At 37.5% G+C, this 23,064-nt stretch overlaps 1 protein-coding gene across 2 annotated transcripts in view; it reads left to right on the top strand.

The window, feature by feature from the left end:
* Positions 1 to 5,266, top strand: part of WAPL (WAPL cohesin release factor) — a 77,273-nt gene extending 72,007 nt beyond the window's left edge. For both annotated transcript variants that reach the window (XM_081251937.1, XM_081251936.1), the window contains 2 exons: positions 2,497 to 2,592; positions 2,936 to 5,266. In XM_081251937.1, the coding sequence (XP_081108063.1) occupies positions 2,497 to 2,592; positions 2,936 to 3,001 (162 nt within the window). In that variant the 3' untranslated portion in view covers positions 3,002 to 5,266. The remainder of the gene's footprint in view (positions 1 to 2,496; positions 2,593 to 2,935) is intronic.
* The last annotated feature ends 17,798 nt before the right edge of the window (positions 5,267 to 23,064 follow it).

Consider the following 23,064-nt stretch of genomic DNA (forward strand, 5'->3'; position numbering starts at 1 on the left):
TTAAGTCCTGTGTATTTTTCTGAATCCTTCTTGTTCATCTCTTCCATATTTATATTGTAGACAAGCTCAAATCTAAATGCACAGTAGCCCACTTCGTTGTGGCCCTTGCTGGCACAGCTGCTTTCAGGATCAAGACCAGAGTTCTTACTGTGGCTCTGGAGGCCCTGCAAATCTTTATTCCCTTTCCTGAATCTCTTCAGCTCAGCTCTTTTCCTTATTTCCTTAAAATCCGGAGATTTAAGGACAAATGAGAAACACATACCAAGCAAAGGGAAGGAGGAAGACTCCCCCCTCGCCCTCCCAAAAGAAAAAAACAATGGGTATGCTATTTAAATTTAAAGATTTTTAGGTATTGTATTTTGTATACAGCTGGTTTCAATCATGTTCTTTCTTAAATAATCATTCTTAAAATTAACTTGAGTTATTATCAGATGTGATTTAATTTATTTAGGGCCATCTTTCCCATGTTAATAATTTCCTATTTGTCTCTCTCTCTCCTGTCTCTCAAGAGATCATAAGATCCTTAGGTTGTAAACAATATTGTGAATTCATAGAGCCCAGGATGTCTTTGTTGCCTTGAGAATCATTATGATTAACCCCAAAGAGCTAGCTGATGCCACAAAATGTAAAAGAAACTGGTTTGCCCAATGTTTAAGTGGAGGAGAGACAAGAAAGCAGGTGGTTATATGCAGTTAAGTGCTGCTTTATGGTAAAGGACAACATGCTTAGGAAGCCCAGGAGACTCTGGTGTCATTTTTCCATTACCCACTGTACATCTTGGTGCATTGCAATGGTCAGTCTTCTCTCTGGTCTTTCCGTCCTTGCTGCTCTCTTGACACTCTCCATTCCTGAAATCCTGCACACTGCCACCATAGCTGACTTTCTTAAGAGCACATCTGATCATGTAACTCCTCTCTCATCCATCTTTCCTGACTCACCATCATTTAGGGAATGATGACTTTGTTCACTGCTGTAAGACTCCAAACTGACATGCTTCTCCAATTTTTATTTCTTATTTTAAATTTTATTTTATTGAAGTATAGTTGATCCAATATTAAAATCTGTCATACCCTGTGGGTACTTTTCCTAAATAGGCCATGCCATTTCACACCTTTCCTTTTTATACCTGCTGCACACTATTTAAAAATAAATGCTCAGGGACTTCCCTGGTGGTCCAGTGGTGAAGAATCCGCCTTTCAATGCAGGGCATACGGGTTCGATCCCTGGTCAGGGAACTAAGATCCCACATGCCGTGCAGCACAGCCAAAACACATGCTCAGGCTCTCCTTCCTATGCCTCAGCTACTTCTTGTGTTGTGTTGTGTAGTGTGTTGACAGAAGAGGATTTGATTTGGGTTGTTGAGGGCTTTCACTCAAGATCTGGGCTCTCATCCTTCCTCCTGACTGGCAGAAGCACGCTTGTCTACTGAGCGCTCTTCACAGACACACAGCACACGGCTGTGCTGGCATGTCCCTTCCTAGAGACTGGTGGAAGACGTCACGAACCCAGCGTTCCTTTACCCGGCACTTACCACAGCTAGTGCCCTTAGAACACACTCTCCGCTTTTCAGTATACTTTAAAAATGCAAGTATTTTAAAGAGCGTAGCTCCAAGATCTAATAACTCAGTAGCAGTGAAAGTGGGAAGGAGGGGATTGGTTGCAAACTTCCCAAGAGATAGTATGTACTCTTTCCTCCCCTGCCTCCATCAACAAAAATCAAATCGGAAGCTTCCCACTTCCTCCCCATCTTGTGGCCCAAAACTCGGGACAACATTTTTTTGGTATGTGCTTTTTATTATAGGTGAGCCTCCTGAGAAGAGCTATGCTTAAAATGCTTAAAGCATTTTAAAAACATATTGAAATAAAACAGTTTTTTAAGCAGGCCATCTATTTTTCTTACAACAGATTGGTTCATATATAGTTTGTCTGCTTCTTGGTAATAATGGAGGGAAACATTTTAATCTTCTCTCCTGGCATTGCGTACATTTTCCTTCTCATAGATATTACATTATCTTTGGAAAGATACAGTTAATTCCTAGCCTACATAGGAACACTAAGAATTTTCTTTGATCTTTTTCTTGGTATTCCTAAGCAGCTTTTTGGATACATTCTAAGTCTGTACTCCTTCCCTCTCCTTACATCTCCACCACCCCTCAGCCCCACAACACACACATTCAACAGTGCATTTTGCTATTTCAGGCATCTTTCTGTGCATTTACAAAAGTAAATATGCACGCATTTCTTTGTAGCCTTTGTCAGCTTTACCTTTTTTCCTTTCTTTCTGAGAATGGGATAGAGTAGGGAATGGACACACCTACACACAGAATTAAGGAGTGTGGAAAAGGAAATCACATAGGTCCTTGAACTACTATCTACAGGGAGTTCAAGGACCTTGTAGAAGTTTGAAATAGGGTGTGTGTGCCAAAACCAACAACACAGTGCAAGGTTCAAGCTCATGTTTTCTGTCGCCTGATCAATGTTTCCATGTTTCCTCAGATCAATGTGACCACTGTGCGTGAGTATCTGCCAGAAGGGGACTTTTCAATAATGACAGAGATGCTCAAAAAATTCCTGAGCTTCATGAATCTTACTGTAAGTGGCTTCTATTGCAGCTTCTGTGGTTTTAAATATGATACATTAATGACAGTAGAAATACAAATATTTGGCCATAGTGAATAGGAGCAAAAAAAGATTCTCTTTTAATAATTGTGTTCTATTTCTTTAAGATAACTGAATTATCATGGCTAAATATATTGATACTGTATTATCAAAGCCACAATTTAATCTGTTTGTTTTGATTCATAGTGTTTGTTTGGTTTAGTAAAGCTAAAGAATTTAAGCTTTGATTCAATACTTTTGAAAATTTGATAAATATTAATTGTTACTTCCCCCCCCCCACCCCACCCCTCCCGACCTCCAATCCTCCCCTTTTCAGTGTGCTGTTGGAACCACAGGCCAGAAGTCTATCTCTAGAGTGATTGAATACTTGGAACATTGCTAGCTGCTTTACCTTTGCTTCAGGTGCTCGGTAATGCTGGAGCTATTCTTAGACAAAGAAAAGTCACGAAAGAAGTCCTTGAAGATATACCAAGAACATTCATCAGTATCATTCATATGTGGATTTTTAAGGCCACCTGATTTCTTCTTCGTCATGCATTCTGCATTTGCTAAATGACAGTTACTACATCAATCTGCAACTATCAAAAATGAGGGAAAAGGTTCAGGCTGTTAACAGTTCCACACAGTATTTAAACACACTTTGGCAGAATTTATACTCCCCCCTTGTTTTCTTGCTTTTATTCTGGGCAAGTTTTAAGGGGAAAATTTGTGCTGCTGTTAGTGCAACTGCTGTGTATGTTGAGCCACTGTTGTCATGCCAGCCAGGTGCAAAGGCAGCTTAGCTACTGAGGTATCGAATGTTCTGGGGACATTCTAGACAACAGCTTAGTTCCTTTTTCAGGCTCATTTGCTTTTGCTTTTTTGTTGAATGATTCCGATCGTAAATAAAGCTTTTAATAATTTTGTGAATTTTTTTGGTTGTTGTTCCCTGAACTACTGTCTATATTTAAAATTAGATGGAATCCAAAGACACAAGGGATTAATAGTATATTTTTTTATTCTTGATTTGGTTTGGGTTGTCAAAACTATTTTTCACCTTTGAGACCATGACCATATCCATCATCATATCATAATGAGTCATAGCTATAGATGCAAGAAAACAAATAACAGTTTGAGGGAATATAAGATGATGTACCCTGTTAAAAGGATGAAGCAAAACAGACAAACCCAGGGTAGTTTACCCTTAATGTTAGGGGAGGCTCTTGAAACATGATTAAGTTTTGAGGGAGAACTCTCCAGATATATTTTCTAATGTTCAGTACAGTAAATGTAAGTAAGCTAAAACACCAATGTAGAATTCATGTTTCCAGATAACATGTATATTCTTCTATAAGAGTGACAGGATCAAATGCATAAACGCAAAGCCTTAAATTGTTGGTTTAGAGAAGATCCTTTTTTTCATTCAGATTCTTTTAGTTCATAGAACAGTGTGTTGTTTGGAACACACAAAACACATTTTATGTATTTAATTTCACAACACTGCAAATTTTTATTATATTATTGTTCAGACCACTGGTTAATACATTTTTTTTTCTTGATCAGGCCTGAATACAGGCTTTCCAGAGATTTCGTTTATTACATTAAAATACCTTTCAGTTCGTTATGTTTCTTCATTGGATTTGTAAAACTTGAAGCCATAAAAATATTAGTTTGGTGTGTATTGGGGAAAATAGCTGAAAGTCTAATTTTTACCCATTTAGACTTTGTTATTTCCTTGTATAAAGTGACAAATTGGGGCTCTTGGATCAGTGCCGCCTGTAATGTTTTTTAATGCAGTGGCTGCCTTTTATTGTCTTCCTATTTTTGATAATGCAGATTGTTGGGAAATCTATAAGGAAGTAACTGATTCCAGTCAAATTGTTTTCTTCCTCCTACCCACCCCAAACCCCACCCATCACCTTTTAAGAGCATAGTATGCCAGTGTAACTTGGGAAAGATTGAGGTTGTATTTGCCCTGAGTATAAAAGCTAGCTTAGCAAACTATTTTAAAAGCTTATTGGTAAATGATATCCATAAAATTGAATTAGTTAAATTATCTTAAAATACACTGGTATTTATTACTCATTGGATTTAGGAAGAGATTTTTAGTGTTGATCAGACTGACTTGTGGCAGATGGTAAGAGGTATTATAAAACATTTGGATAAGAACAATCAGGGCGAACTACATTTTTCTGTTACACTGGTAATCATTTGAGAATTGATTTACCTCAGTGTTTAACAGTTTTTTTTTGTTTTGTTTTGTTTTTTAAATAATAACTAATTGTCAAGCACTGATAGAGATGCAGATTTTGGTGGGGAGTGGTGGGGGAGAAATCACCTCACCAACCGCAGTGCATTTGTGTGTTTTTAACCCTCAGAGAACTCTGCATTTTAGGGTACTTGAGGCTGACTTGCAAATTAACTAAAGTTTTAAAGTAACCTTTTTTTCCATTGTAAATATTTCTGTAAATACTACCAATTGGAAATTAGAAGGTAGAGTACTTTTTTGAATCCAATCCTATTTTTATTTTATACAGTATTTCTCAGCTGTGATCTTTGGAGCAAAAGCCAACGGCAGGAAAAAAATAGTTTGTACCAGTTTCATGAAGTATGTCTTTGGGTTTTTGTAAATAATTTTAACTCAAATAAAATTGCTACTTTCAATACACATGTTGTCTTTAACATAAATCTATTGAACTATTTTGGAGGAAGAAGTCTCACAAACTTGATATAGCCAACTAATGGGAAACATGATGTGTCACTTAAGTGAGTTTCACACTTTGAATATGCACATAAAAATTTAACCAATTTTTGTTAAACACTGTATCTTCTCCCCATGTTTTTAATAATACTCATCTGAATGTAATGTCAACTGAGCAACTCACGTATTAGGGATGGTAGTTTTCTGGTTGAGTAGTCATGCCCTTGGTGTGTTTATTAAGTTGCTTAATCCTTTTGCTCCTCTGAATATGACCCAAGACTTCTTTGCGTTTGAGTTTTTAGAGCTGCTTTTTAGTTTCTCAGTTTTCTTCTTAGTTGACAGCCTTTAAGTTTCCTGTATTTACTCAAGTGGGTTCCTCAACCTCTCCTCAGTGCTTTTAACTACAAACCTAGATGAAAGGATCTGTCCTGGAAGTTCCCATCTACTTTCCCCTCTTACCCACATAGAGATAGTATATAACCTGTTTAAGAGTGCAGGCTAAGGATATAGAAAAATCATTAAAAAATGCATAAATTTTGAATATTAGTGATGTTTATGGACTTTGAATAAATTCCTGAACTTTTATTCTGTTTACTCAACCAGAAATGGGGGATAGTACTTAACCTCAGTGTTGTGAAGATTAAGATGGTACATGTGAAGCATTCAGTGTTTCAAACAGGTCTTGGTAAACAGTAGCTTTTAGCAAACACTTTTGTTTTCACTCCATCAGGAAATCTAAAATGTTGTGAAGAACAATTTTAAACACCTGGGATAATACCTTTTCATATCACTGTGGGTACTAGGTTTGGGTTACTTTAAAGGCAAATCTCTAAAATTGTTGTTTCAAAACATATTATTAATATCTTGGTAGTGACTAATAAAGCAGGGGAAAAATGGAATAAACTTAATCATTAAAATGTTTCAAACAAGATTTTTCCTTACATTAGAAGCAAGGACCAGAAGAAGTTTACACAATTCACTGTCAGTTAATTGATATCCTGATACTGGATGCATAGATAAATAATTTCATACAGAAAGTCTTTAAACTGAAGAAAAAAATTGAATAAATACTGTTGAGTGTTTTGGTCAAACCGCTATTTCCTTAGCTTCTGTTTGCAATTTGAATACTCCAAAGGCCGTGCACTGGCTCAAGGAGCAAAAAGAGAAAACCATACCTGTACACCACCTAGATTAAAAGGACCTGTCTGCCAGAGTTGTATAACGGAGACTATGGGTAAATAGAACTATACTGTTACAAGGCTCAGAAGTCTTAATGTAAAGTAGTGTAATACTTAGTAGACGGAAGTCAATTAAAGATGCCTGTTATAATGCACAAAGCATCCAGTAAAAAGTAATGCAAAAAGATAACAGCTCGAGCCCCTTACAGGAATCAAAGTCAAACACTGGAGAATATTTGATTAACCAAAGGTAGGGAAAGAGTAGCAGTAACAAAAAGCTGATGAGAAAAATAGAAAACACACGTAAGTAAAAAGCAAAAACTGCTTTCCTCCTAAGACAGGAACAAGCCAAGGTTGTTCACTAGATCTAATGGTACCAGTAATTATTTTGAATTATTTTAACACTCCAATTAAATAGCAGAGATTGTCAAATTGAAAAATGAAGAGTCACACAATAAACACAAATACACAAATAATTTCAAAGAAGATGGATGGGAAAAGATACATTGTGCAAAAATCATAAGAAAATTGGAGTGATTAAAATCAGGCAAAGTAGACTTTTAAGACAAAGGAATATTAACAAGTCTAAAAAGCATTTCATAATGATTAGGGAAAGGGAAAAATCTGTATCAGTAAGAAATAACAATTATGGCTATGCACCTAGCAATACAACTTTTAAAATGCACAGCAAAAACTGAAATTAAAGGGAGTGTCTACTGAAGAAAAACAACCTAAAAGTTGTGAGTTAAGTTTTATTTGGGGACCTTACTGAGGACTATAGCCCGAGAGCTGCTCATACAGCTCTGAGGAACTCCTCCAAAGAGGTGAGGGTGGAGCCAGAATACATAGGAGTTTTTGCTGAAAAGAACATGTAGTCAAACACTGAAAGATTACTGCTGATCACAAAAACTTCAAGCTAATGGTTTTAGTGCTTTTCTGTGTATGGGAAGATGCAAGAGTCGGCTCACTAATCATTCCTTAGATATGCATCTTAACTACCTAGGGCCAGTATCCAGATCACAGAATCTTAACTGTTTTTCTCCATCCTGAATTCCCCTCAGGGTATGCCTTGGTGGTGGTGGGGAGAGGGAGTATGCAGTGGCTGAGGGCAGGCAACATTCTTTTTCCACAGGAGAAATAGATAAAGTCACAGTAACAGTTTGATATTTTAACACCTCTCAGAAATTGATATATTTTACAAATCTGTAAGAAAAGAAGATCTGAATGACAGTATCAACTACCTTGACCTAACTGACATTTGTGGGACATTTACACTGAACAGTTTTCCCAATGCATGTGAAACTTTTACCAAGACAGACCACACGATGGTGGTCTCAGTGAATTTCAGGTGACTGAAGCCTTGACCACAAGGAATTATATCAGAAGGCAATATAGTACAATATCTAGAACATAATATTTGAAAATTAAATACACTTCTAAATAACAAATCACAAAGGAAAACTAGAAAAAAATTTGAACTAAATGACAAAATACAAAAATTTGTTGGATGCAGATAAAGCAGTGTTTAGAGGAAAATTAGCTTGAAGAAGCTAATTACTGGAAGAAGCTAGAAAAAGATGAGCAATTAAACCCAAGTAAGTTGTTGGAGGAAAGAAGTCAAAACAAGAGCAGGACTCAATAAAATAAAAAAGACAGGCAATGGAGAAATTTTACCAAAGCCAAAATTTTGTTGTTTGGAAAGTTAATAGAATTGATAAACACTCAGCAAGACTAATAAAGAAAAAGGAAGTCACAAATTACCAATGCCAGGAATGAAAGATGGAATATCACTATAGATACTGCAGACCTTTAAAAGGATGATAAAGACGTATGAACAACTTAAGCCAGTAAGTTTTACAACTTAAGTGAAATGAGCAAATTCCTTGAAAAACAAAACCAAGGCTGACTCAAGAAATAGGAAACCTGATTTGCCCTCTATCTATAAAAATAATTTTAAAAATCTTCTTACAAATAAAAGTCCCGGGAGAACACTAGTGTATCATAAAACATTTAAGGAAGAGTATCAATCTTTTTGTTTTTTTTTTTTTTTTTGCGGTATGCGGGCCTCTCACTGTTGTGGCCTCTCCCGTTGATGGAGCACAGGCTCCGGACTCGCAGGCTCAGCGGCCATGGCACAAAGGCCTAGCCGCTCCGTGGCACGTGGGAACTTCCTGGACCGGGGCACGAACCCGTGTCCCTTGCATCGGCAAGCGGACTCTCAACCACTGCGCCACCAGGGAAGCCCAGTTGCTTTTTTTTTTTTTTTTTTTTTTTTTGCGGTACACGGGCCTCTCACCGTTGTGGCCTCTCCCGTTGCGGAGCACAGGCTCCAGATGCGCAGGCCCAGCGGCCATGGCTCACGGGCCCAGCCACTCCACGGCATGTGGGATTCTTCTGGACCGGGGAACGAACCTGTGTCCTCTGCATTGGCAGGCGGACTCTCAACCACTGCGCCACCAGGGAAGCCCTCAATCTTAAATAGACTTATTGAGAAAGCAGAGAATGGAATACTTCTCAAATCACTTTATGGGTCTTACCCATATATCCCTAATACTAAAGGCAGACAATGGAAAAAATAAACAGCAAAGGGAAAAAAAACCCTACAGACCAAATTTTATGAATAAAGATGCAAAAGCTTTAGCAAAATACTAGAAAATAAAATCCATTATTATATAAAAAGTACAATACATCACAAGTGGGGTTTATCAAAGGAGTACAAGGTTGTTTTAACATGAAAATCAAGATAATAAACCATATTAACAAAATAAAGGACTAAAATAATATGACCAGCTCTTTAGATACAGAAAAAGTATTTGACCAAATGCACCCCCCATACATGATTTTAAAACCCCCCAACTCTTGGCAAACTAGAAGTAGATGGGAACCACCTTAATAAAAAGAGCATATAGGAAAAGTACAGTCATATAATGTATAATACTTTACTCCTAATATTGAGAAAAAGGCAGAGATGTCCAATCTCAATACATTTTTTTAAGAAGACTTGGCAAACTGACCTAAAATTCACATGAAAGTGAAAAGGACCTAAAATGGTCAAAATAATCTTGAAGAATAACAAAGGATGTACACTACCAAGTTTCACTATAAAACTACATTAGTCAAAACCATGTGATATTAGCATAAGGGCAAATAGATCAGTATAGCAAAGAGAGCCTAGAAACAGAAGCACATATATGTCACCAACTGATCTGTGGCAGAGGCAGCAAAGCAATTTAATGCAGAAAGTACTTTTTAACAAATGGTTCTGAAACAACTAGATATCCATTTAAAACAAAATCTTGACTCCCCCCCCACCTCATACAAACACAAAAATTAATTCCAGATGGTTCCTAGATCCAAGTGTAAAAGCTAAAACTATAAAGCTGTGCAAAAGCTTTGATGTTTCATTAGGTCCCATTTGTTTTTGTTTTTATTTCCATTTTTCTAGGAGGTGTGTCAAAAAGGATCTTGCTGTGATTTATGTCATAGAATGTTCTGCCTATGTTTTCCTCTAACAGTTTGATAGTTTCTGGCCTTACATTAAGGTCTTTAATCCATTTTGAGCTTATTTTTGTGTATGGTGTTAGGGAGTGATCTAATCTCATTCTTTTACATGTAGCTGTCCAGTTTTCCCAGCACCACTTATTGAAGAGGCTGTCCTTTCTCCACTGTACATTCCTGTCTCCTTTATCAAAGATAGGGTGACCATATGTGCGTGGGTTTATCTCTGGGCTTTCTATCCTGTTCCATTGATCTATCTTTCTGTTTTTGTGCCAGTACCATACTGTCTTGATTACTGTAGCTTTGTAGTATAGTCTGAAGTCAGGGAGCCTGATTCCTCCAGCTCCATTTTTCGTTCTCAAGATAGCTTTGGCTATTCAGGGTCTTTTGTGTTTCCATACAAATTGTGAAATTTTTTGTTCTAGTTCTGTGAAAAATGCCATTGGTAGTTTGATAGGGATTGCACTGAATCCTGCATCTGTAGAATGAGACTTCAAAGCTTTTACACAACAAAGGAAACCATAAACAAGACCAAAAGACAACCCTCAGAATGGAAGAAAATATTTGCAAATGAAGCAACTGACAAAGGATTAATCTCCAAAATTTACAAGCAGCTCATGCAGCTCAATAACAAAAAAATGAACAACCCAATCCAAAAATGGGCAGAAGACCTAAATAGACATTTCTCCAAAGAAGATATACAGACTGCCAACACACACAAGAAAGAATGCTCAACATCATTAATCATTAGAGAAATGCAAATCAAAACTACAATGAGATATCATCTCACACCAGTCAGAATGGCCAACATCAAAAAATCTAGAAACAATAAATGCTGGAGAGGGTGTGGAGAAAAGGGAACACTCTTGCACTGCTGGTGGGAATGTGAATTGGTACAGCCACTATGGAGAACAGTATGGAGGTTCCTTAAAAAACTACAAATAGAACTACCATATAACCCAGCAATCCCACTACTGGGCATATACCCTGAGAAAACCATAATTCAAAAAGAGTCATGTACCAAAATGGTCAGTGCAGCTCTATTTACAATAGCCAGGACATGGAAGCAACCTAAGTGTCCATCATCGGATGAATGGATAAAGAAGATGTGGCACATATATACAATGGAATATTACTCAGCCATAAGAAGAAACGAAATTGAGCTATTTGTAATGAGGTGGATAGACCTAGAGTCTGTCATACAGAGTGAAGTAAGTCAGAAAGAGAAAGACAAATACCATATGCTAACACATATATATGGAATTTAAGAAAAAAAATGTCATGAAGAACCTAGGGGTAAGACAGGAATAAAGACACAGACCTACTAGAGAATGGACTTGAGGATATGGGGAGGGGGAAGGGTAAGCTGTGACAAAGTGAGAGAGTGGCATGGACATGTAAAATAGATAGGGGGAAGCTAGGGGGAAGCAGCCCCATAGAACAGGGAGATCAGCTCGGTGCTTTGTGACCACCTAGAAGGGTGGGATAGGGAGGGTGGGAGAGAGGGAGACGCAAGAGGGAAGAGATATGGGATCATATGTATATAACTGATTCACTTTGTTATAAAGCAGAAACTAACACACCATTGTAAAGCAATTATACGCCAATAAAGATGTAAGAAAAAAAGTAAGACAGGGCTTCCCTGGTGGCGCAGTGGTTGAGAGTCCGCCTGCCGATGCAGGAGACACGGGTTCATACCCTGGTCCGGGAAGATCCCACATGCCGCGGAGCGGCTGGGTCCGTGAGCCATGGCCGCTGAGCCTGCGCGTCCGGAGCCTGTGCTCCGCGATGGGAGGGGCCACAACAGTGAGAGGCCCACGTACAGCAAAAAAAAAAAAAAAAAAAAAAAAAGTAAGACATATCTGTATTGATTAAACAAGCTTAAGCTAGCTTTAATACCAGATATTGACTCAAAATTAAATATTTACTAGATCACATGACCCTAAAGTTCATTCTAGCCAGCTACCTTGATATTTAGAAATATTTAATTTGTAAGTGATTATTTCTAAGTCAAATACAGGTGTTTTTTTTAAATAAATAAAGATGTACCACCTACCTATAAAAAAAAAACTATAAAACTTTTAGAAGAAAGCATGAAAGAACATCATCATGATTTGGGGATTGGCAAGAATTTTTTTGACAAGATACAGAAATCAATAACCAAAAAATTGATTCATTAAATTTTATTAAAATTAAAAATGCCTGTTCATAAATGTACACCATTAAGAAAATGAAAAGGCAAGTTTTAGACTGGGAGAAAATATTCACAAATCACATGCTTGACGAAGGACTTGTATCCAGAATATAGAAAGAACTTCAACTCAAAAAAAAAGCAAACAGTCCTATTTTTAAATGAACTTGAATAGGTACTTCACAAAGGATGACGTATGAATTAATAAACACATTTAAAAGCGCTCAACATCATTAGTAATCATGGAAAATGCACGTTTAAATTACGAGATACTACTCTATTCAACAGAACAGCCAAAATTCAACCAAATATAACACTAAATGTTGGCAGAAATGAGCAACTGGAACTTTGTTAGTGTTGCTGGTGGGAATGTAAAGTCATAACACCACTTTGGAAAAGTTTTGGGATGTGATTGTAAAATTAAAAATACATTTCTCTTTCAACTCAGCATTTCCATTTTGTCCAGGAGAAATGAAAACATTCAACAGAAAAATTTGTGGAAAAATATTCATAGCCATTTTATTAACAATAGCCAAACACTGGAAACAACACAGACGTCCATCAACAGGCAATGGATAAACAAATTGTGATTTATTTATGCAACAGAATTTAGCAATAAAGAGGAATGACCTACTCTTTCAATCAACAATGTAGATAAACCTCATATTTATAATGCTGAGTGGAAGAAGCCTAACAAAAAAAGCTTACATATAGCATGAATCAATTGATACAAATTTGTAGAACTGGCAAAACAAGTCTAAGGTGAAAACATTCACAACAATTCATTTGGAAGACAATAACAGAAAGTTAAATGAAAAATTCTTTAGAAAGTTTAAAACAAACCTCCTGATAACTTATGGGTTAGAGAAATTATGATGGAAATTTTTCAAAAATTAGAACTAAATGATGACAGAAATAAAATATCAAAAGTCATAAGATGCAGCAAAACAATACTAAGGATAAATGTTCAACCTTAAATGTTTACATTTGAAAAACAGAATGGCTGAAAACTCTAAAGGACAAACTTTCCACTTCAAAGATAAAACAGCAATAGAATAAACCTTTGAGAAGTAGAAAGAAGTTAACAGGCATTAGGCTCTGCTGTGCTGCGCCCGGAGACAGACCCCAGGGCGAAGCAGTTCCAGCTAGAGGAAGAGGATAGCGAGTCTTCACCTCCCCTTTTTTCCCCAACTGACAAAATGAGGCTAAAGGCGCCTGGATTCCTGACCGTGCTTGGGCTAAAGCGCTCCAAGATGGCGGAGGAGTAAGATGTGGAGATCACCTTCCTCCCCACAAATACATCAGAAGTACATCTACAAGTGGAACACCTCCTACAGAACACCTAATGAACGCTGGCAGAAGACCTCTGAACCAGCCTTAGCCACTGGGGGCAGACACCAAAAACAACAGGAACTACAAACCTGCAGCCTGTGAAAAGGAGACCCCAAACAAAGTAAATTAAGCAAAATAAGAAGACACAGAAACACACAGCAGATGAAGGAGCAAGGTAAAAACCCACCAGACCAAACAAATGAAGAGGAAATAGGCAGTCTACCTGAAAAGGAATTCAGAGTAATAACAGTAAAGATGATCCAAAATCTTGGAAATCGAATGGAGAAAATACAAGAAACGTTTAACAAGGACAAAGAAGAACTAAAGAGCAAACAAGCAATGCTGAACAACACAATAAATGAAATTAAAAATTCTCTAGAAGGAAACAATAGCAGAATAACTGAGGCAGAAGAACGGATAAGTGACCTGGAACATAAAATAGTGGAAATAACTACCCAAGAGCAGAATAAAGATAAAAGAATGAAAAGGATTGAGGACAGTCTTAGAGACCTCTGGGGCAACATTAAATGCACCAACATTCGAATTATAGGGGTCCCAGAAGAAGAAGAGAGAAAAAACGGACTGAGAAAATATTTGAAGAGATTATAGTTGAAAACTTCCCTAATATGGGGAAGGAAATAGTCGATCAAGTCCAGGAAGCGCAGAGAGTCCCATACAGGATAAATCCAAGGAGAAACACGCCAAGACACATATTAATCAAACTATCAAAAATTAAATACAAAGGAAAAATAGTAAAAGTAGCAAGGGAAAAGCAACAATTAATATACAAGGGAATCTCCATAAGGTTAACAGCTGATCTTTCAGCAGAAACTCTGCAAGCCAGAAGGGAGTGGCAAGACATATTTAAAGTAATGAAAGGGAAAAATCTACAACCAAGATTACTCTACGCAGCAAGGATCTCATTCAGATTCGACAGAGAAATTAGAACTTTTACAGACAAGCAAAAGCTAGGAGAATTCAGCACCACCAAACCAGCTCTACAACAAATGCTAAAGGAACTTCTCTAGGCAGGAAACACAAGAGAAGGAAAACACAATAACAAACCCAAAACAATTAAGAAAGTGGTAATAGGAACATACATATCGATAACTACCTTAAGTGTAAATGGATTAAATGCTCCAACCAAAAGACATAGACTGGCTGAATGGACACAAAAACAAGACCTGTATATATGCTGTCTACAAGACACCCACTTCAGACCTAGGGACACATACAGACTGAAAGTGAGGGGATAGAAAAAGATATTCCACACAAATGGAAATGAAAAGAAAGCTGGAGTAGCAATTCTCATATCAGAAAACATAGACTTTAAAATTAAGACTATTACAAGAGACAAAGAAGGACACTACATAATGATCAAGGGATCAATCCAAGAAGAAGATATAACAACTGTTAAGTATTTATGCACCCATCATAGCAGCACCTCAATACATAAGGCAAATGCTAACAGCCATAGAAAGGGGAATTGACGGTAACACAATCATAGTAGGGGACTTTAACACCCCACTTACACCAATGGACAGAACATCCAAAATGAAAATAAATAAGGAAACACAAGCTTTAAATGATACATTAAACAATATGGATTTCATTGATATTTATAGGACATTCCATCCAAAAACAGCAGATTACACTTTCTTCTCAAGTGCTCATGGAACATTCTCCAGGATACATCATATCTTGGGTCACAAATCAAGCCTCGGTAAATTTAAGAAAACTGAAATCATATCAAGTATCTTTTCGACCACAATGCTGTGACACTAGATATCAATTGTAGGACAAAATGTGTAAAAAATACAAACACATGGAGGCTAAACAATACACTACTAAATAACCAAGAGATCACTGAAGAAATCAAAGAGTAAATCAAAAAATACCTAGAAACAAATGACAATGAAAACACGATGACTCAAATCCTATGTGATGTAGCAAAAGCAGTTCTAAGAGGGAAGTTTATAGCAATACAATCCTAACTCAAGAAACAAGAAAGTCAGATAAACAACCTAACCTTACACCTAAAGCAATTAGAGAAAGAACAAAAAAACCTCCAAGTTAGCAGAAGGAAAGAAATCATAAAGATCAGATCAGAAATAAATGAAAAAGAAATGAAGGGAACAATAGCAAAGATCAATAAAACTAAAAGCTGGTTCTTTGAGAAGATAAACAAAATTGATAAACCATTAGCCAGACTCATCAGGAAGAAAAGGCAGAGGATGCAAATCAATAGAATTAGAAATGAAAAGGAGAAGTAACAACTGACACTGCAGAAATACAAAAGATCATGAGAGATTACTATAAGCAACTATATGCCAATAAGACAGACAACCTGGAAGTAACTGACAAATTCTTAGAAAAGTACAACCTTCCAAGACTGAACCAGGAAAAAATAGAAAATATAAACAGATCAATCACAAGCACTGAAATTGAGACTGATTAAAAATCTTCCAACAAACAAAAGCCCAGGACCAGATGGCTTCACAGGCAAATTCTATCAAACATTTAGAGAAGAGCTAACACCTATCCTTCTCAAACTCTTCCAAAATAGAGCAGAGGGAGGAACACTCCCAAACTCATTCTATGAGGCCACCATCACCCTGATACCAAAACCAGACAAAGATGTCAGAAAGAAAGAAAACTACAGGCCAATATCACTGATGAACATAGATGCAAAAATCCTCAACAAAATACTAGCAAACAGAATCCAACAGCACGTTAAAAGGATCATACACCATGATCAAGTGGGGTTTATTCCAGGAATGCAAGGATTCCTCAATATATGCAAATCAATCAATGTGATAAACCATATTAACAAATTGAAGGAGATAAACCATATGATCATCTCAATAGATGGAGAAAAAGCTTTTGACAAAATTCAACACCCATTTATGATAAAAACCCTCCAGAAAGTAGGCATAGAGGGAACTTACCTCAACATAATAAAGGCCATATATGAGAAACCCACAGCCAACATCGTTCTCAATGGTGAAAAACTGAAACCATTTCTCTAAGATCAGGACCAAGACAAGACTGTCCACTCTCACCACTAATATTCAACATAGTTTTGGAAGTTTAAGCCATAGCAATCAGAGAAGAAAAAGAAATAAAAGGAATCCAAATCGGAAAAGAAGTAAAGCTGTCACTGTTTGTGGATGACATGATACTATACATAGCGAATCCTAAAGATGCTACCAGAAAACTACTAGCACTAATCCATGAATTTGGTAAAAGTAGCAGGATACAAAATTAATGCACAAAATCTCTTGCATTCATATACAAGAATCTTTTACATGAATCTTTTCATGTGATTGTTGGCCATTTGCGTATCTTCATTGGAGAACTGTCTAATGAAATGCTTTGCCTATTTTTGAAACTGGGTTATTTTTTTGTTGTTGTTGTGTTGTAACAGTTCTTTATATATTCTGGATACTAGACCCTAATTGCATATATGATTTGCAAATATTTTTTTTCCATTTTGTGGGCTTTTTACTTTCTTAATAGTTCCTTTTTTAATTTTAGGAAAACATGCATAAAATAAAAGTATCAGTTTAACTATTTTAAAGTGAAAAAAGAAAGAAGTTAATAGAAAAAAAATTTTTAATTGGCCAAAAATAGGTTCTTTGAAGAGGGTAACCTAACTTTGGGGATACTGACCAAGAAGGAAGAAATAAAGTACACATTTAAAAATTAACTATAAAAATACAAAAGTACAGAGACAGTGATTTAAAAGACATTAACTGAATGCTCTGAATATATTCTAATGAAATTGATAACTTAAGAGACATTATCAAATCAGAAAAATGAAGTGAACAAAACACACAAAAAGAAATGAAAAGCAGAAGAGTTTTATAACTTCTTTTTTTTTTTTTTTTTTTTTTTTTTTTGCGGTACACGGGCCTCTCACTGTTGTGGCCTCTCCCGTTGCGGAGCACAGGCTCCGGACGTGCAGGCTCAGCGGCCATGGCTCACGGGCCCAGCCGCTCCGCGGCATGTGGGATCTTCCCAGACCAGGGCACGAACCCATGTCCCCTGCATCGGCAGGCGGACTCTCAACCACTGCGCCACCAGGGAAGCCCCAGAGTTTTATAACTTCTAAAGAAATCAACATTAAGAAAAAAATTCCATAACATATATAACAGAAAGTTCATGGTTTTGAAAGTTATTTCTGGGCTTCCCTGGTGGCACAGTGGTTGAGAGTCCGCCTGCCGATGCAGGGGACACAGGTTCATGCCCCGGTCCGGGAGGATCCCACATGCCGCAGAGCAGCTGGGCCCGTGAGCCATGGCTGCTGAGCCTGCACGTCCGGAGCCTGTGCTCCGTAACAGGAGAGGCCACAACAGTGAGAGGCCTGCGTACCGCAAAAAAAAAAAGAAAAAGAAAAAGAAAAAGAAAGTTATTTCCACTAAATTTTCAAGCAATAAACAATTCCAATTTTACACACATTCTTCTAGAGCATTGAAAAAGAGGAAACTTGCCTAAATACTCGATGAAGTCCATATAACACTGATAACAAAATAAGACAAGGACAACAAGGAAAAGGAAATTGCAGGCTTCTCCCACTCAAAACCATAGACACTAAATTCCTTTAAAACATGTTAGCAGATTGAGTCCAGCAATTTATTAAAAAAATACAGAACATGTCCAAGTTGGACCTATCACAGGAAAGCAATGGTAAATTAACATTAGGAAAATCAGTATCTGTAACTTATCACATTAATAAATGACAAAAACCGTGGGATCTTCTCAGTGGATGCACAAAAAGCATTTAATTAAATTCAAATAATATTCAAAGATAAATATTCAAAATAATTCGAAAGACTGGCCGAAAGAATTATTTTATTTGAAGATTCAATATTAACAAAACAAATTCAAACATATTCAAAGAAAAAAAGATCTTTTAGCAAGGTAGGAATAGAAGGGAAGTTCCTTGAAACAATCAAAGGTATCTAGTATAAATCTACAGAAATGTATCTAGAAGCATTTTCTTTAAAGTCAGTAACAAAATAAGGATTTCCAATGTCAGCACTTCTATTTAACAGTATTTAGAGGTCCTAGCTATTGTGACAAGTAATTACAGATATAGAAATTGAAAATAAAGCCTGAAACCACTTGCAGATATGATTGTCTAAAGAAAATCCAAATAAATCCATAGAGAATTTGTTAGAAATAAAAAGATAGTTTAGCAATAGTAGATAAGAATTAAAAAAACCCAAAGACTTCAAACCAACCATCCTGCTGAAGACAAATTAAAATGCTGGCAAAAAAATTCTTTTAAAGCTTTTAAGAAAAGCATTGAAGAACTAACAGGCTAATGAAACACTACTTGGCTTAACAAAGAGTTGAGAAGGAAGAACCCAGCACTCACAATCACTTTTGCCCTGAGGGATTTGCTTGTCCACAGGTAATAACAGTGAAACTTTTTTTAACAACTTATTTTATTCTTGGCTGCGTTGGGTCTTCATTGCTGCACGCAGGGTTTCTCTAGTTGCGGCGAGCGGGGGCTACTCTTCATTATGGTGCGCAGTCTTCTCATCAGGGTGGCTTTTCTTGTTGCGGAGCACGGGCTCTAAGCTTGTGGGCTTCAGTAGCTGTGGCTCACTGGCTCTAGCACACAGGCTCAGTAGTTGCGGCACACGGGCTTAGTTGCTCCACAGCATGTGGGATCTTCCCGGACCAGGGCTCCGACCTGTGTCCCCTGCATTGGCTGGTGGATTCTTAACCACTGCACCACTAGGGAAGCCCCAACAGTGAAACTTTAAAAAGGATTATGCGTCATAAACATTACACAGGCAAATCTCTGAAATACCATACATCTATGGAAAGAAAGAGATCATTCTTCTACTGACACGATCTCAAAGTCATATTATTAGGGGGATAGTTAAGTTGCACAGTAATATGTACAGTGCATCATAATCAGTTAAAGTACGTATTTATATGATATCTAGATATGCTTATGAGTGCGTAGACAGAAGAATTCTGGAAGGCTACTTATCAAACTGATAACAATGATTTTTATGTTGGAAGATGAGGTGAGGGGAGATGTCAAGGTGAACTTTGTTTAATCAGTATCGATTTGGATTTCTTTTAAATAAGAACATATTTATTCATTTCATATGTATTAAAAATAAATTTGAAAGGCCAGAAAATCAAATGAACAGACATAAAGCTGGTATTTTTGCCACTGCTACCTAGTAGCTATCTGCAGAGGATTCTAAATATTGAGCCTAAATGGTGATCTGGTTACATTCAAGAGCATCCCAGCACACCACCCTCAACTTAGTTAAAATAGTCCTAATAGCTCAGTGGAAACTTGACCTTTGTGGGGGCAAGTTATCATTATTTAGTGCCAGACGTAGGCAGTAAATAGAATAAACATGTTACATGCAACTATGAGTCCTTGAGAGGTTAACAGGTACTGTATATTTCAACCAGCATCATATGAATAGCTTAATGCAAAACTGGGAATGATTTTTAGATCTTTTTAATGAATGTCTTGATCCCTGGAAAAAAGCAAATACTATTGAAAACAGAGTCGATTTCCAAATAATAGTCTGTTTAAGGTATTTAAAGTGTTTTAAAACATCAAGAGCAGAAGTAACTCAAAACAACTCTGTTCAAGGATGTGATGAGAATGGGACCACTATTTGCTGATAAACGATCAAGACTTTGGGAGGGAAAGCAGGCCTGTGAGCAGCAGAAACCTGACCCTCCGATGAAGAAGAGCCAAGTTGAGGATGACACTATAGGGCAGTCGCACTTTTCAGCTTTCAAGTAATACTCCCTGATGGCTGATTTGAAACCTTATAATTCTCTTAAAATATGAAACATCAGAATTTTTACTGGGGCGATTTTTTTCACAACCACCGCCAGAATGTCTGACACACAAAACTTGAGTCGAGCTCTGCAATGGGGATGAACTGAAACAAAGGTTTTTACCTTCCAGTAAAATTGAGCTTTTTACTCCCCTAGTTACAAAACTGTAAAAGCCCGAAGTTTGTATGGTGGTTTTGGGGAGGATGATTGCAATATGAAATAAATGTTGGCACAAATCCTAAGGTAGGTGAAACTTGGATTTTATTTAGAGAGTTTTTTTGTGACTGCTATGGGTCCAACGTGGTACTAGGTGCTTTCACATGTCTCTTCTCTGATATAATCTCTCCGACATCCTGGAAGGGTGAGTGGTATCTGTATTTCATTGAGAAATAAATTGAGGCTCTGGGAGGTCAGGTTGGTTACCTGAGGTCCCACAGGGGGCAGAATCAGGATTCAAACCCACAACTGCCTGATTCCAAAGGTAAGCACCCACGCTGTCCCACCTGGGGTGACCTCTCATTGTATCCCCTGCAAGGGTCTCTGCATCTTTCTGTTTCATGGGTTTCCCCATCCAGACTGAGTTTATTGAGGGCAGGAAGCACGACTTATTCATGTTTGAATGCTCAGGGTCCTAATGAAACTAGCTTAAAATAACTTTTTATTTTTCTTTCATCCAATTTCTAAAATAAATTCTTATTTCTTACAGCAAAGAAGAAACCAATTAAAGTCCTAAGGAAGAGAGTTTTTTTTTTTTGTTTTTGCGGTACGAGGGCCTCTCACTGTTGTGGCCTCTCCCGTTGCGGAGCACAGGCTCCGGACGCGCAGGCTCAGCGGCCATGGCTCACGGGCCCAGCCGCTCCGCGGCATGTGGGATCCTCCCGGACCGGGGCACGAACCCGTGTCCCCTGCATCGGCAGGTGGACTCTCAACCACTGCGCCACCAGGGAAGCCCAAAGGAAGAGAGTAATTAGAAGCAGTAGGACACCAGGAGGGACATAGTTAAAAAAAAAAAAAAAATCAGGCTGCTGGATACCTCATTAGTTTGAATGTGCTGAGAAGCAATTTATATGTCAGTTGGCAATTTGGGATGAATTAAAGACAGGTACTTAGAAAACTAAGCAAATTATTAACTTAGAGGTAACCAAAGTTGCACAAGAAAAGAAATGTAATCAAGGTATATTATATATAGCTCATCTGGAAGTAATATTTACACAATTGTTATTATGAATACTGAATATTGATTTCACCAAAACTTGTGATATAGATATGTTGGAAGGGTAAATATGGGGTGGGGGCCATAGGAGAGGGAATCTGAGTCTTCCAGGGTGGCTAGTTGATGAAAATACCAAGAAATAGCAGTACAAGCATATTGTTTAGAAGTAAGGAGGTATGACTTCCCTGGTGGTCCAGTGGCTAAGATTCTGCTCTCCCAATGCAGGGGGCCCGGGTTCGATCCCTGGTCGGGGAACTAGATCTCACACGCATGCCACAACTAAGAGTTCACATGCTGCAACTAAGACCTGGCACAGCCAAATAAATAAATAAATAATTTAAAAAAAAACTTAAAAAAAAAGAAGTAAGGAAGTAACAGGCAGAAGAAACAGCTGTAAGAGCAGGATGTGGGTACTTCTGGGGAACGGGGATGAGGGTGCGTTGGAGGAAAGCCAAGGGAACTGTTATATTTCATTGTAAGCATCTTCACTGTAAAACTTCTGACTTTTTAAGGTACATACATATATTACTTTGACAGAGATAAAACTTAAATTATAAAGTGAGGGGTAGCTGGGACTGTCTTCAGGGTGGAACCCACATCCTGAGTTGAACCTTTAGACCATGGAACTGTTTCTGAAGTACTTGAGCGTGAATTCTTGCATGATTAGCCATGTGGAGCATCAAATAATTTTCGGTGACTAAACTGAAGAAACAAAAATAAACGTTCAGGGTTTTAGTACTGTAGTTGTCAGTACTCTAGCCATACAGCACATCATGGAAAATAAAACAGTACAAATCGAACATTACTTAAGCACATACTGCTACTCCAACTTTTTCTGTTTTATGTTGCTGTCATTCAAGGTGAAAATGTAAGCACAGTTTTCATGAAAATAATTCACCTACACCGAACGTTCGCTACACCTATGCCAGACGCTGAATAAACCACTTCCTGCCTTTAACCTCTGCATCACTGAAGAGTTTCTGAAACGGTAAGCATGAATTACTGCACAATCTACCATGGCCAGCCAGAAATAGCTTAAGTGGGCTCACATTAAATACAGCATTTATTTTTAGGGTTTTAGGAGCGACAGAGCAAAACCACATTCAAGAGAAGCTAAAATGGAATAAAGTAAACCATCTTTTTAAAGCACCTGTTAATTTTCCAATGACTACCTCACCCTGCCTCTCCAACCTAGGATGACACTTTGAGGGATGTTTTAATATAAACTGCTAACCTTCACTGAGCACCTAGGATGTGCCTGGCACAGCCTTCAATATTTAGATACTTCCAGAAGAGCGGATGTTTCAGTTATGGGGTTCTAAGTCTATGCTTGAAGACCTTATAAAGTGTGAACAAGCTAACTCTTAATTTTCAAGGCAGTATGACAGTAAAAAGCAATGAAAGTTAACTTTAGGGCTTGCTTGGAAGTTAATGAGTTATTTATCATGCAGTGTGTAGATCTCTTACATGCTACATCCAATTAATACAATGATGTTTTAATCAAATCTTCTACATGGTAAAA

This window comes from Mesoplodon bidens (genome assembly GCF_964165515.1).
Source record: "Mesoplodon bidens genome assembly, chromosome: 1".
Classification (NCBI taxonomy): Eukaryota; Metazoa; Chordata; class Mammalia; order Artiodactyla; family Ziphiidae; genus Mesoplodon; species Mesoplodon bidens.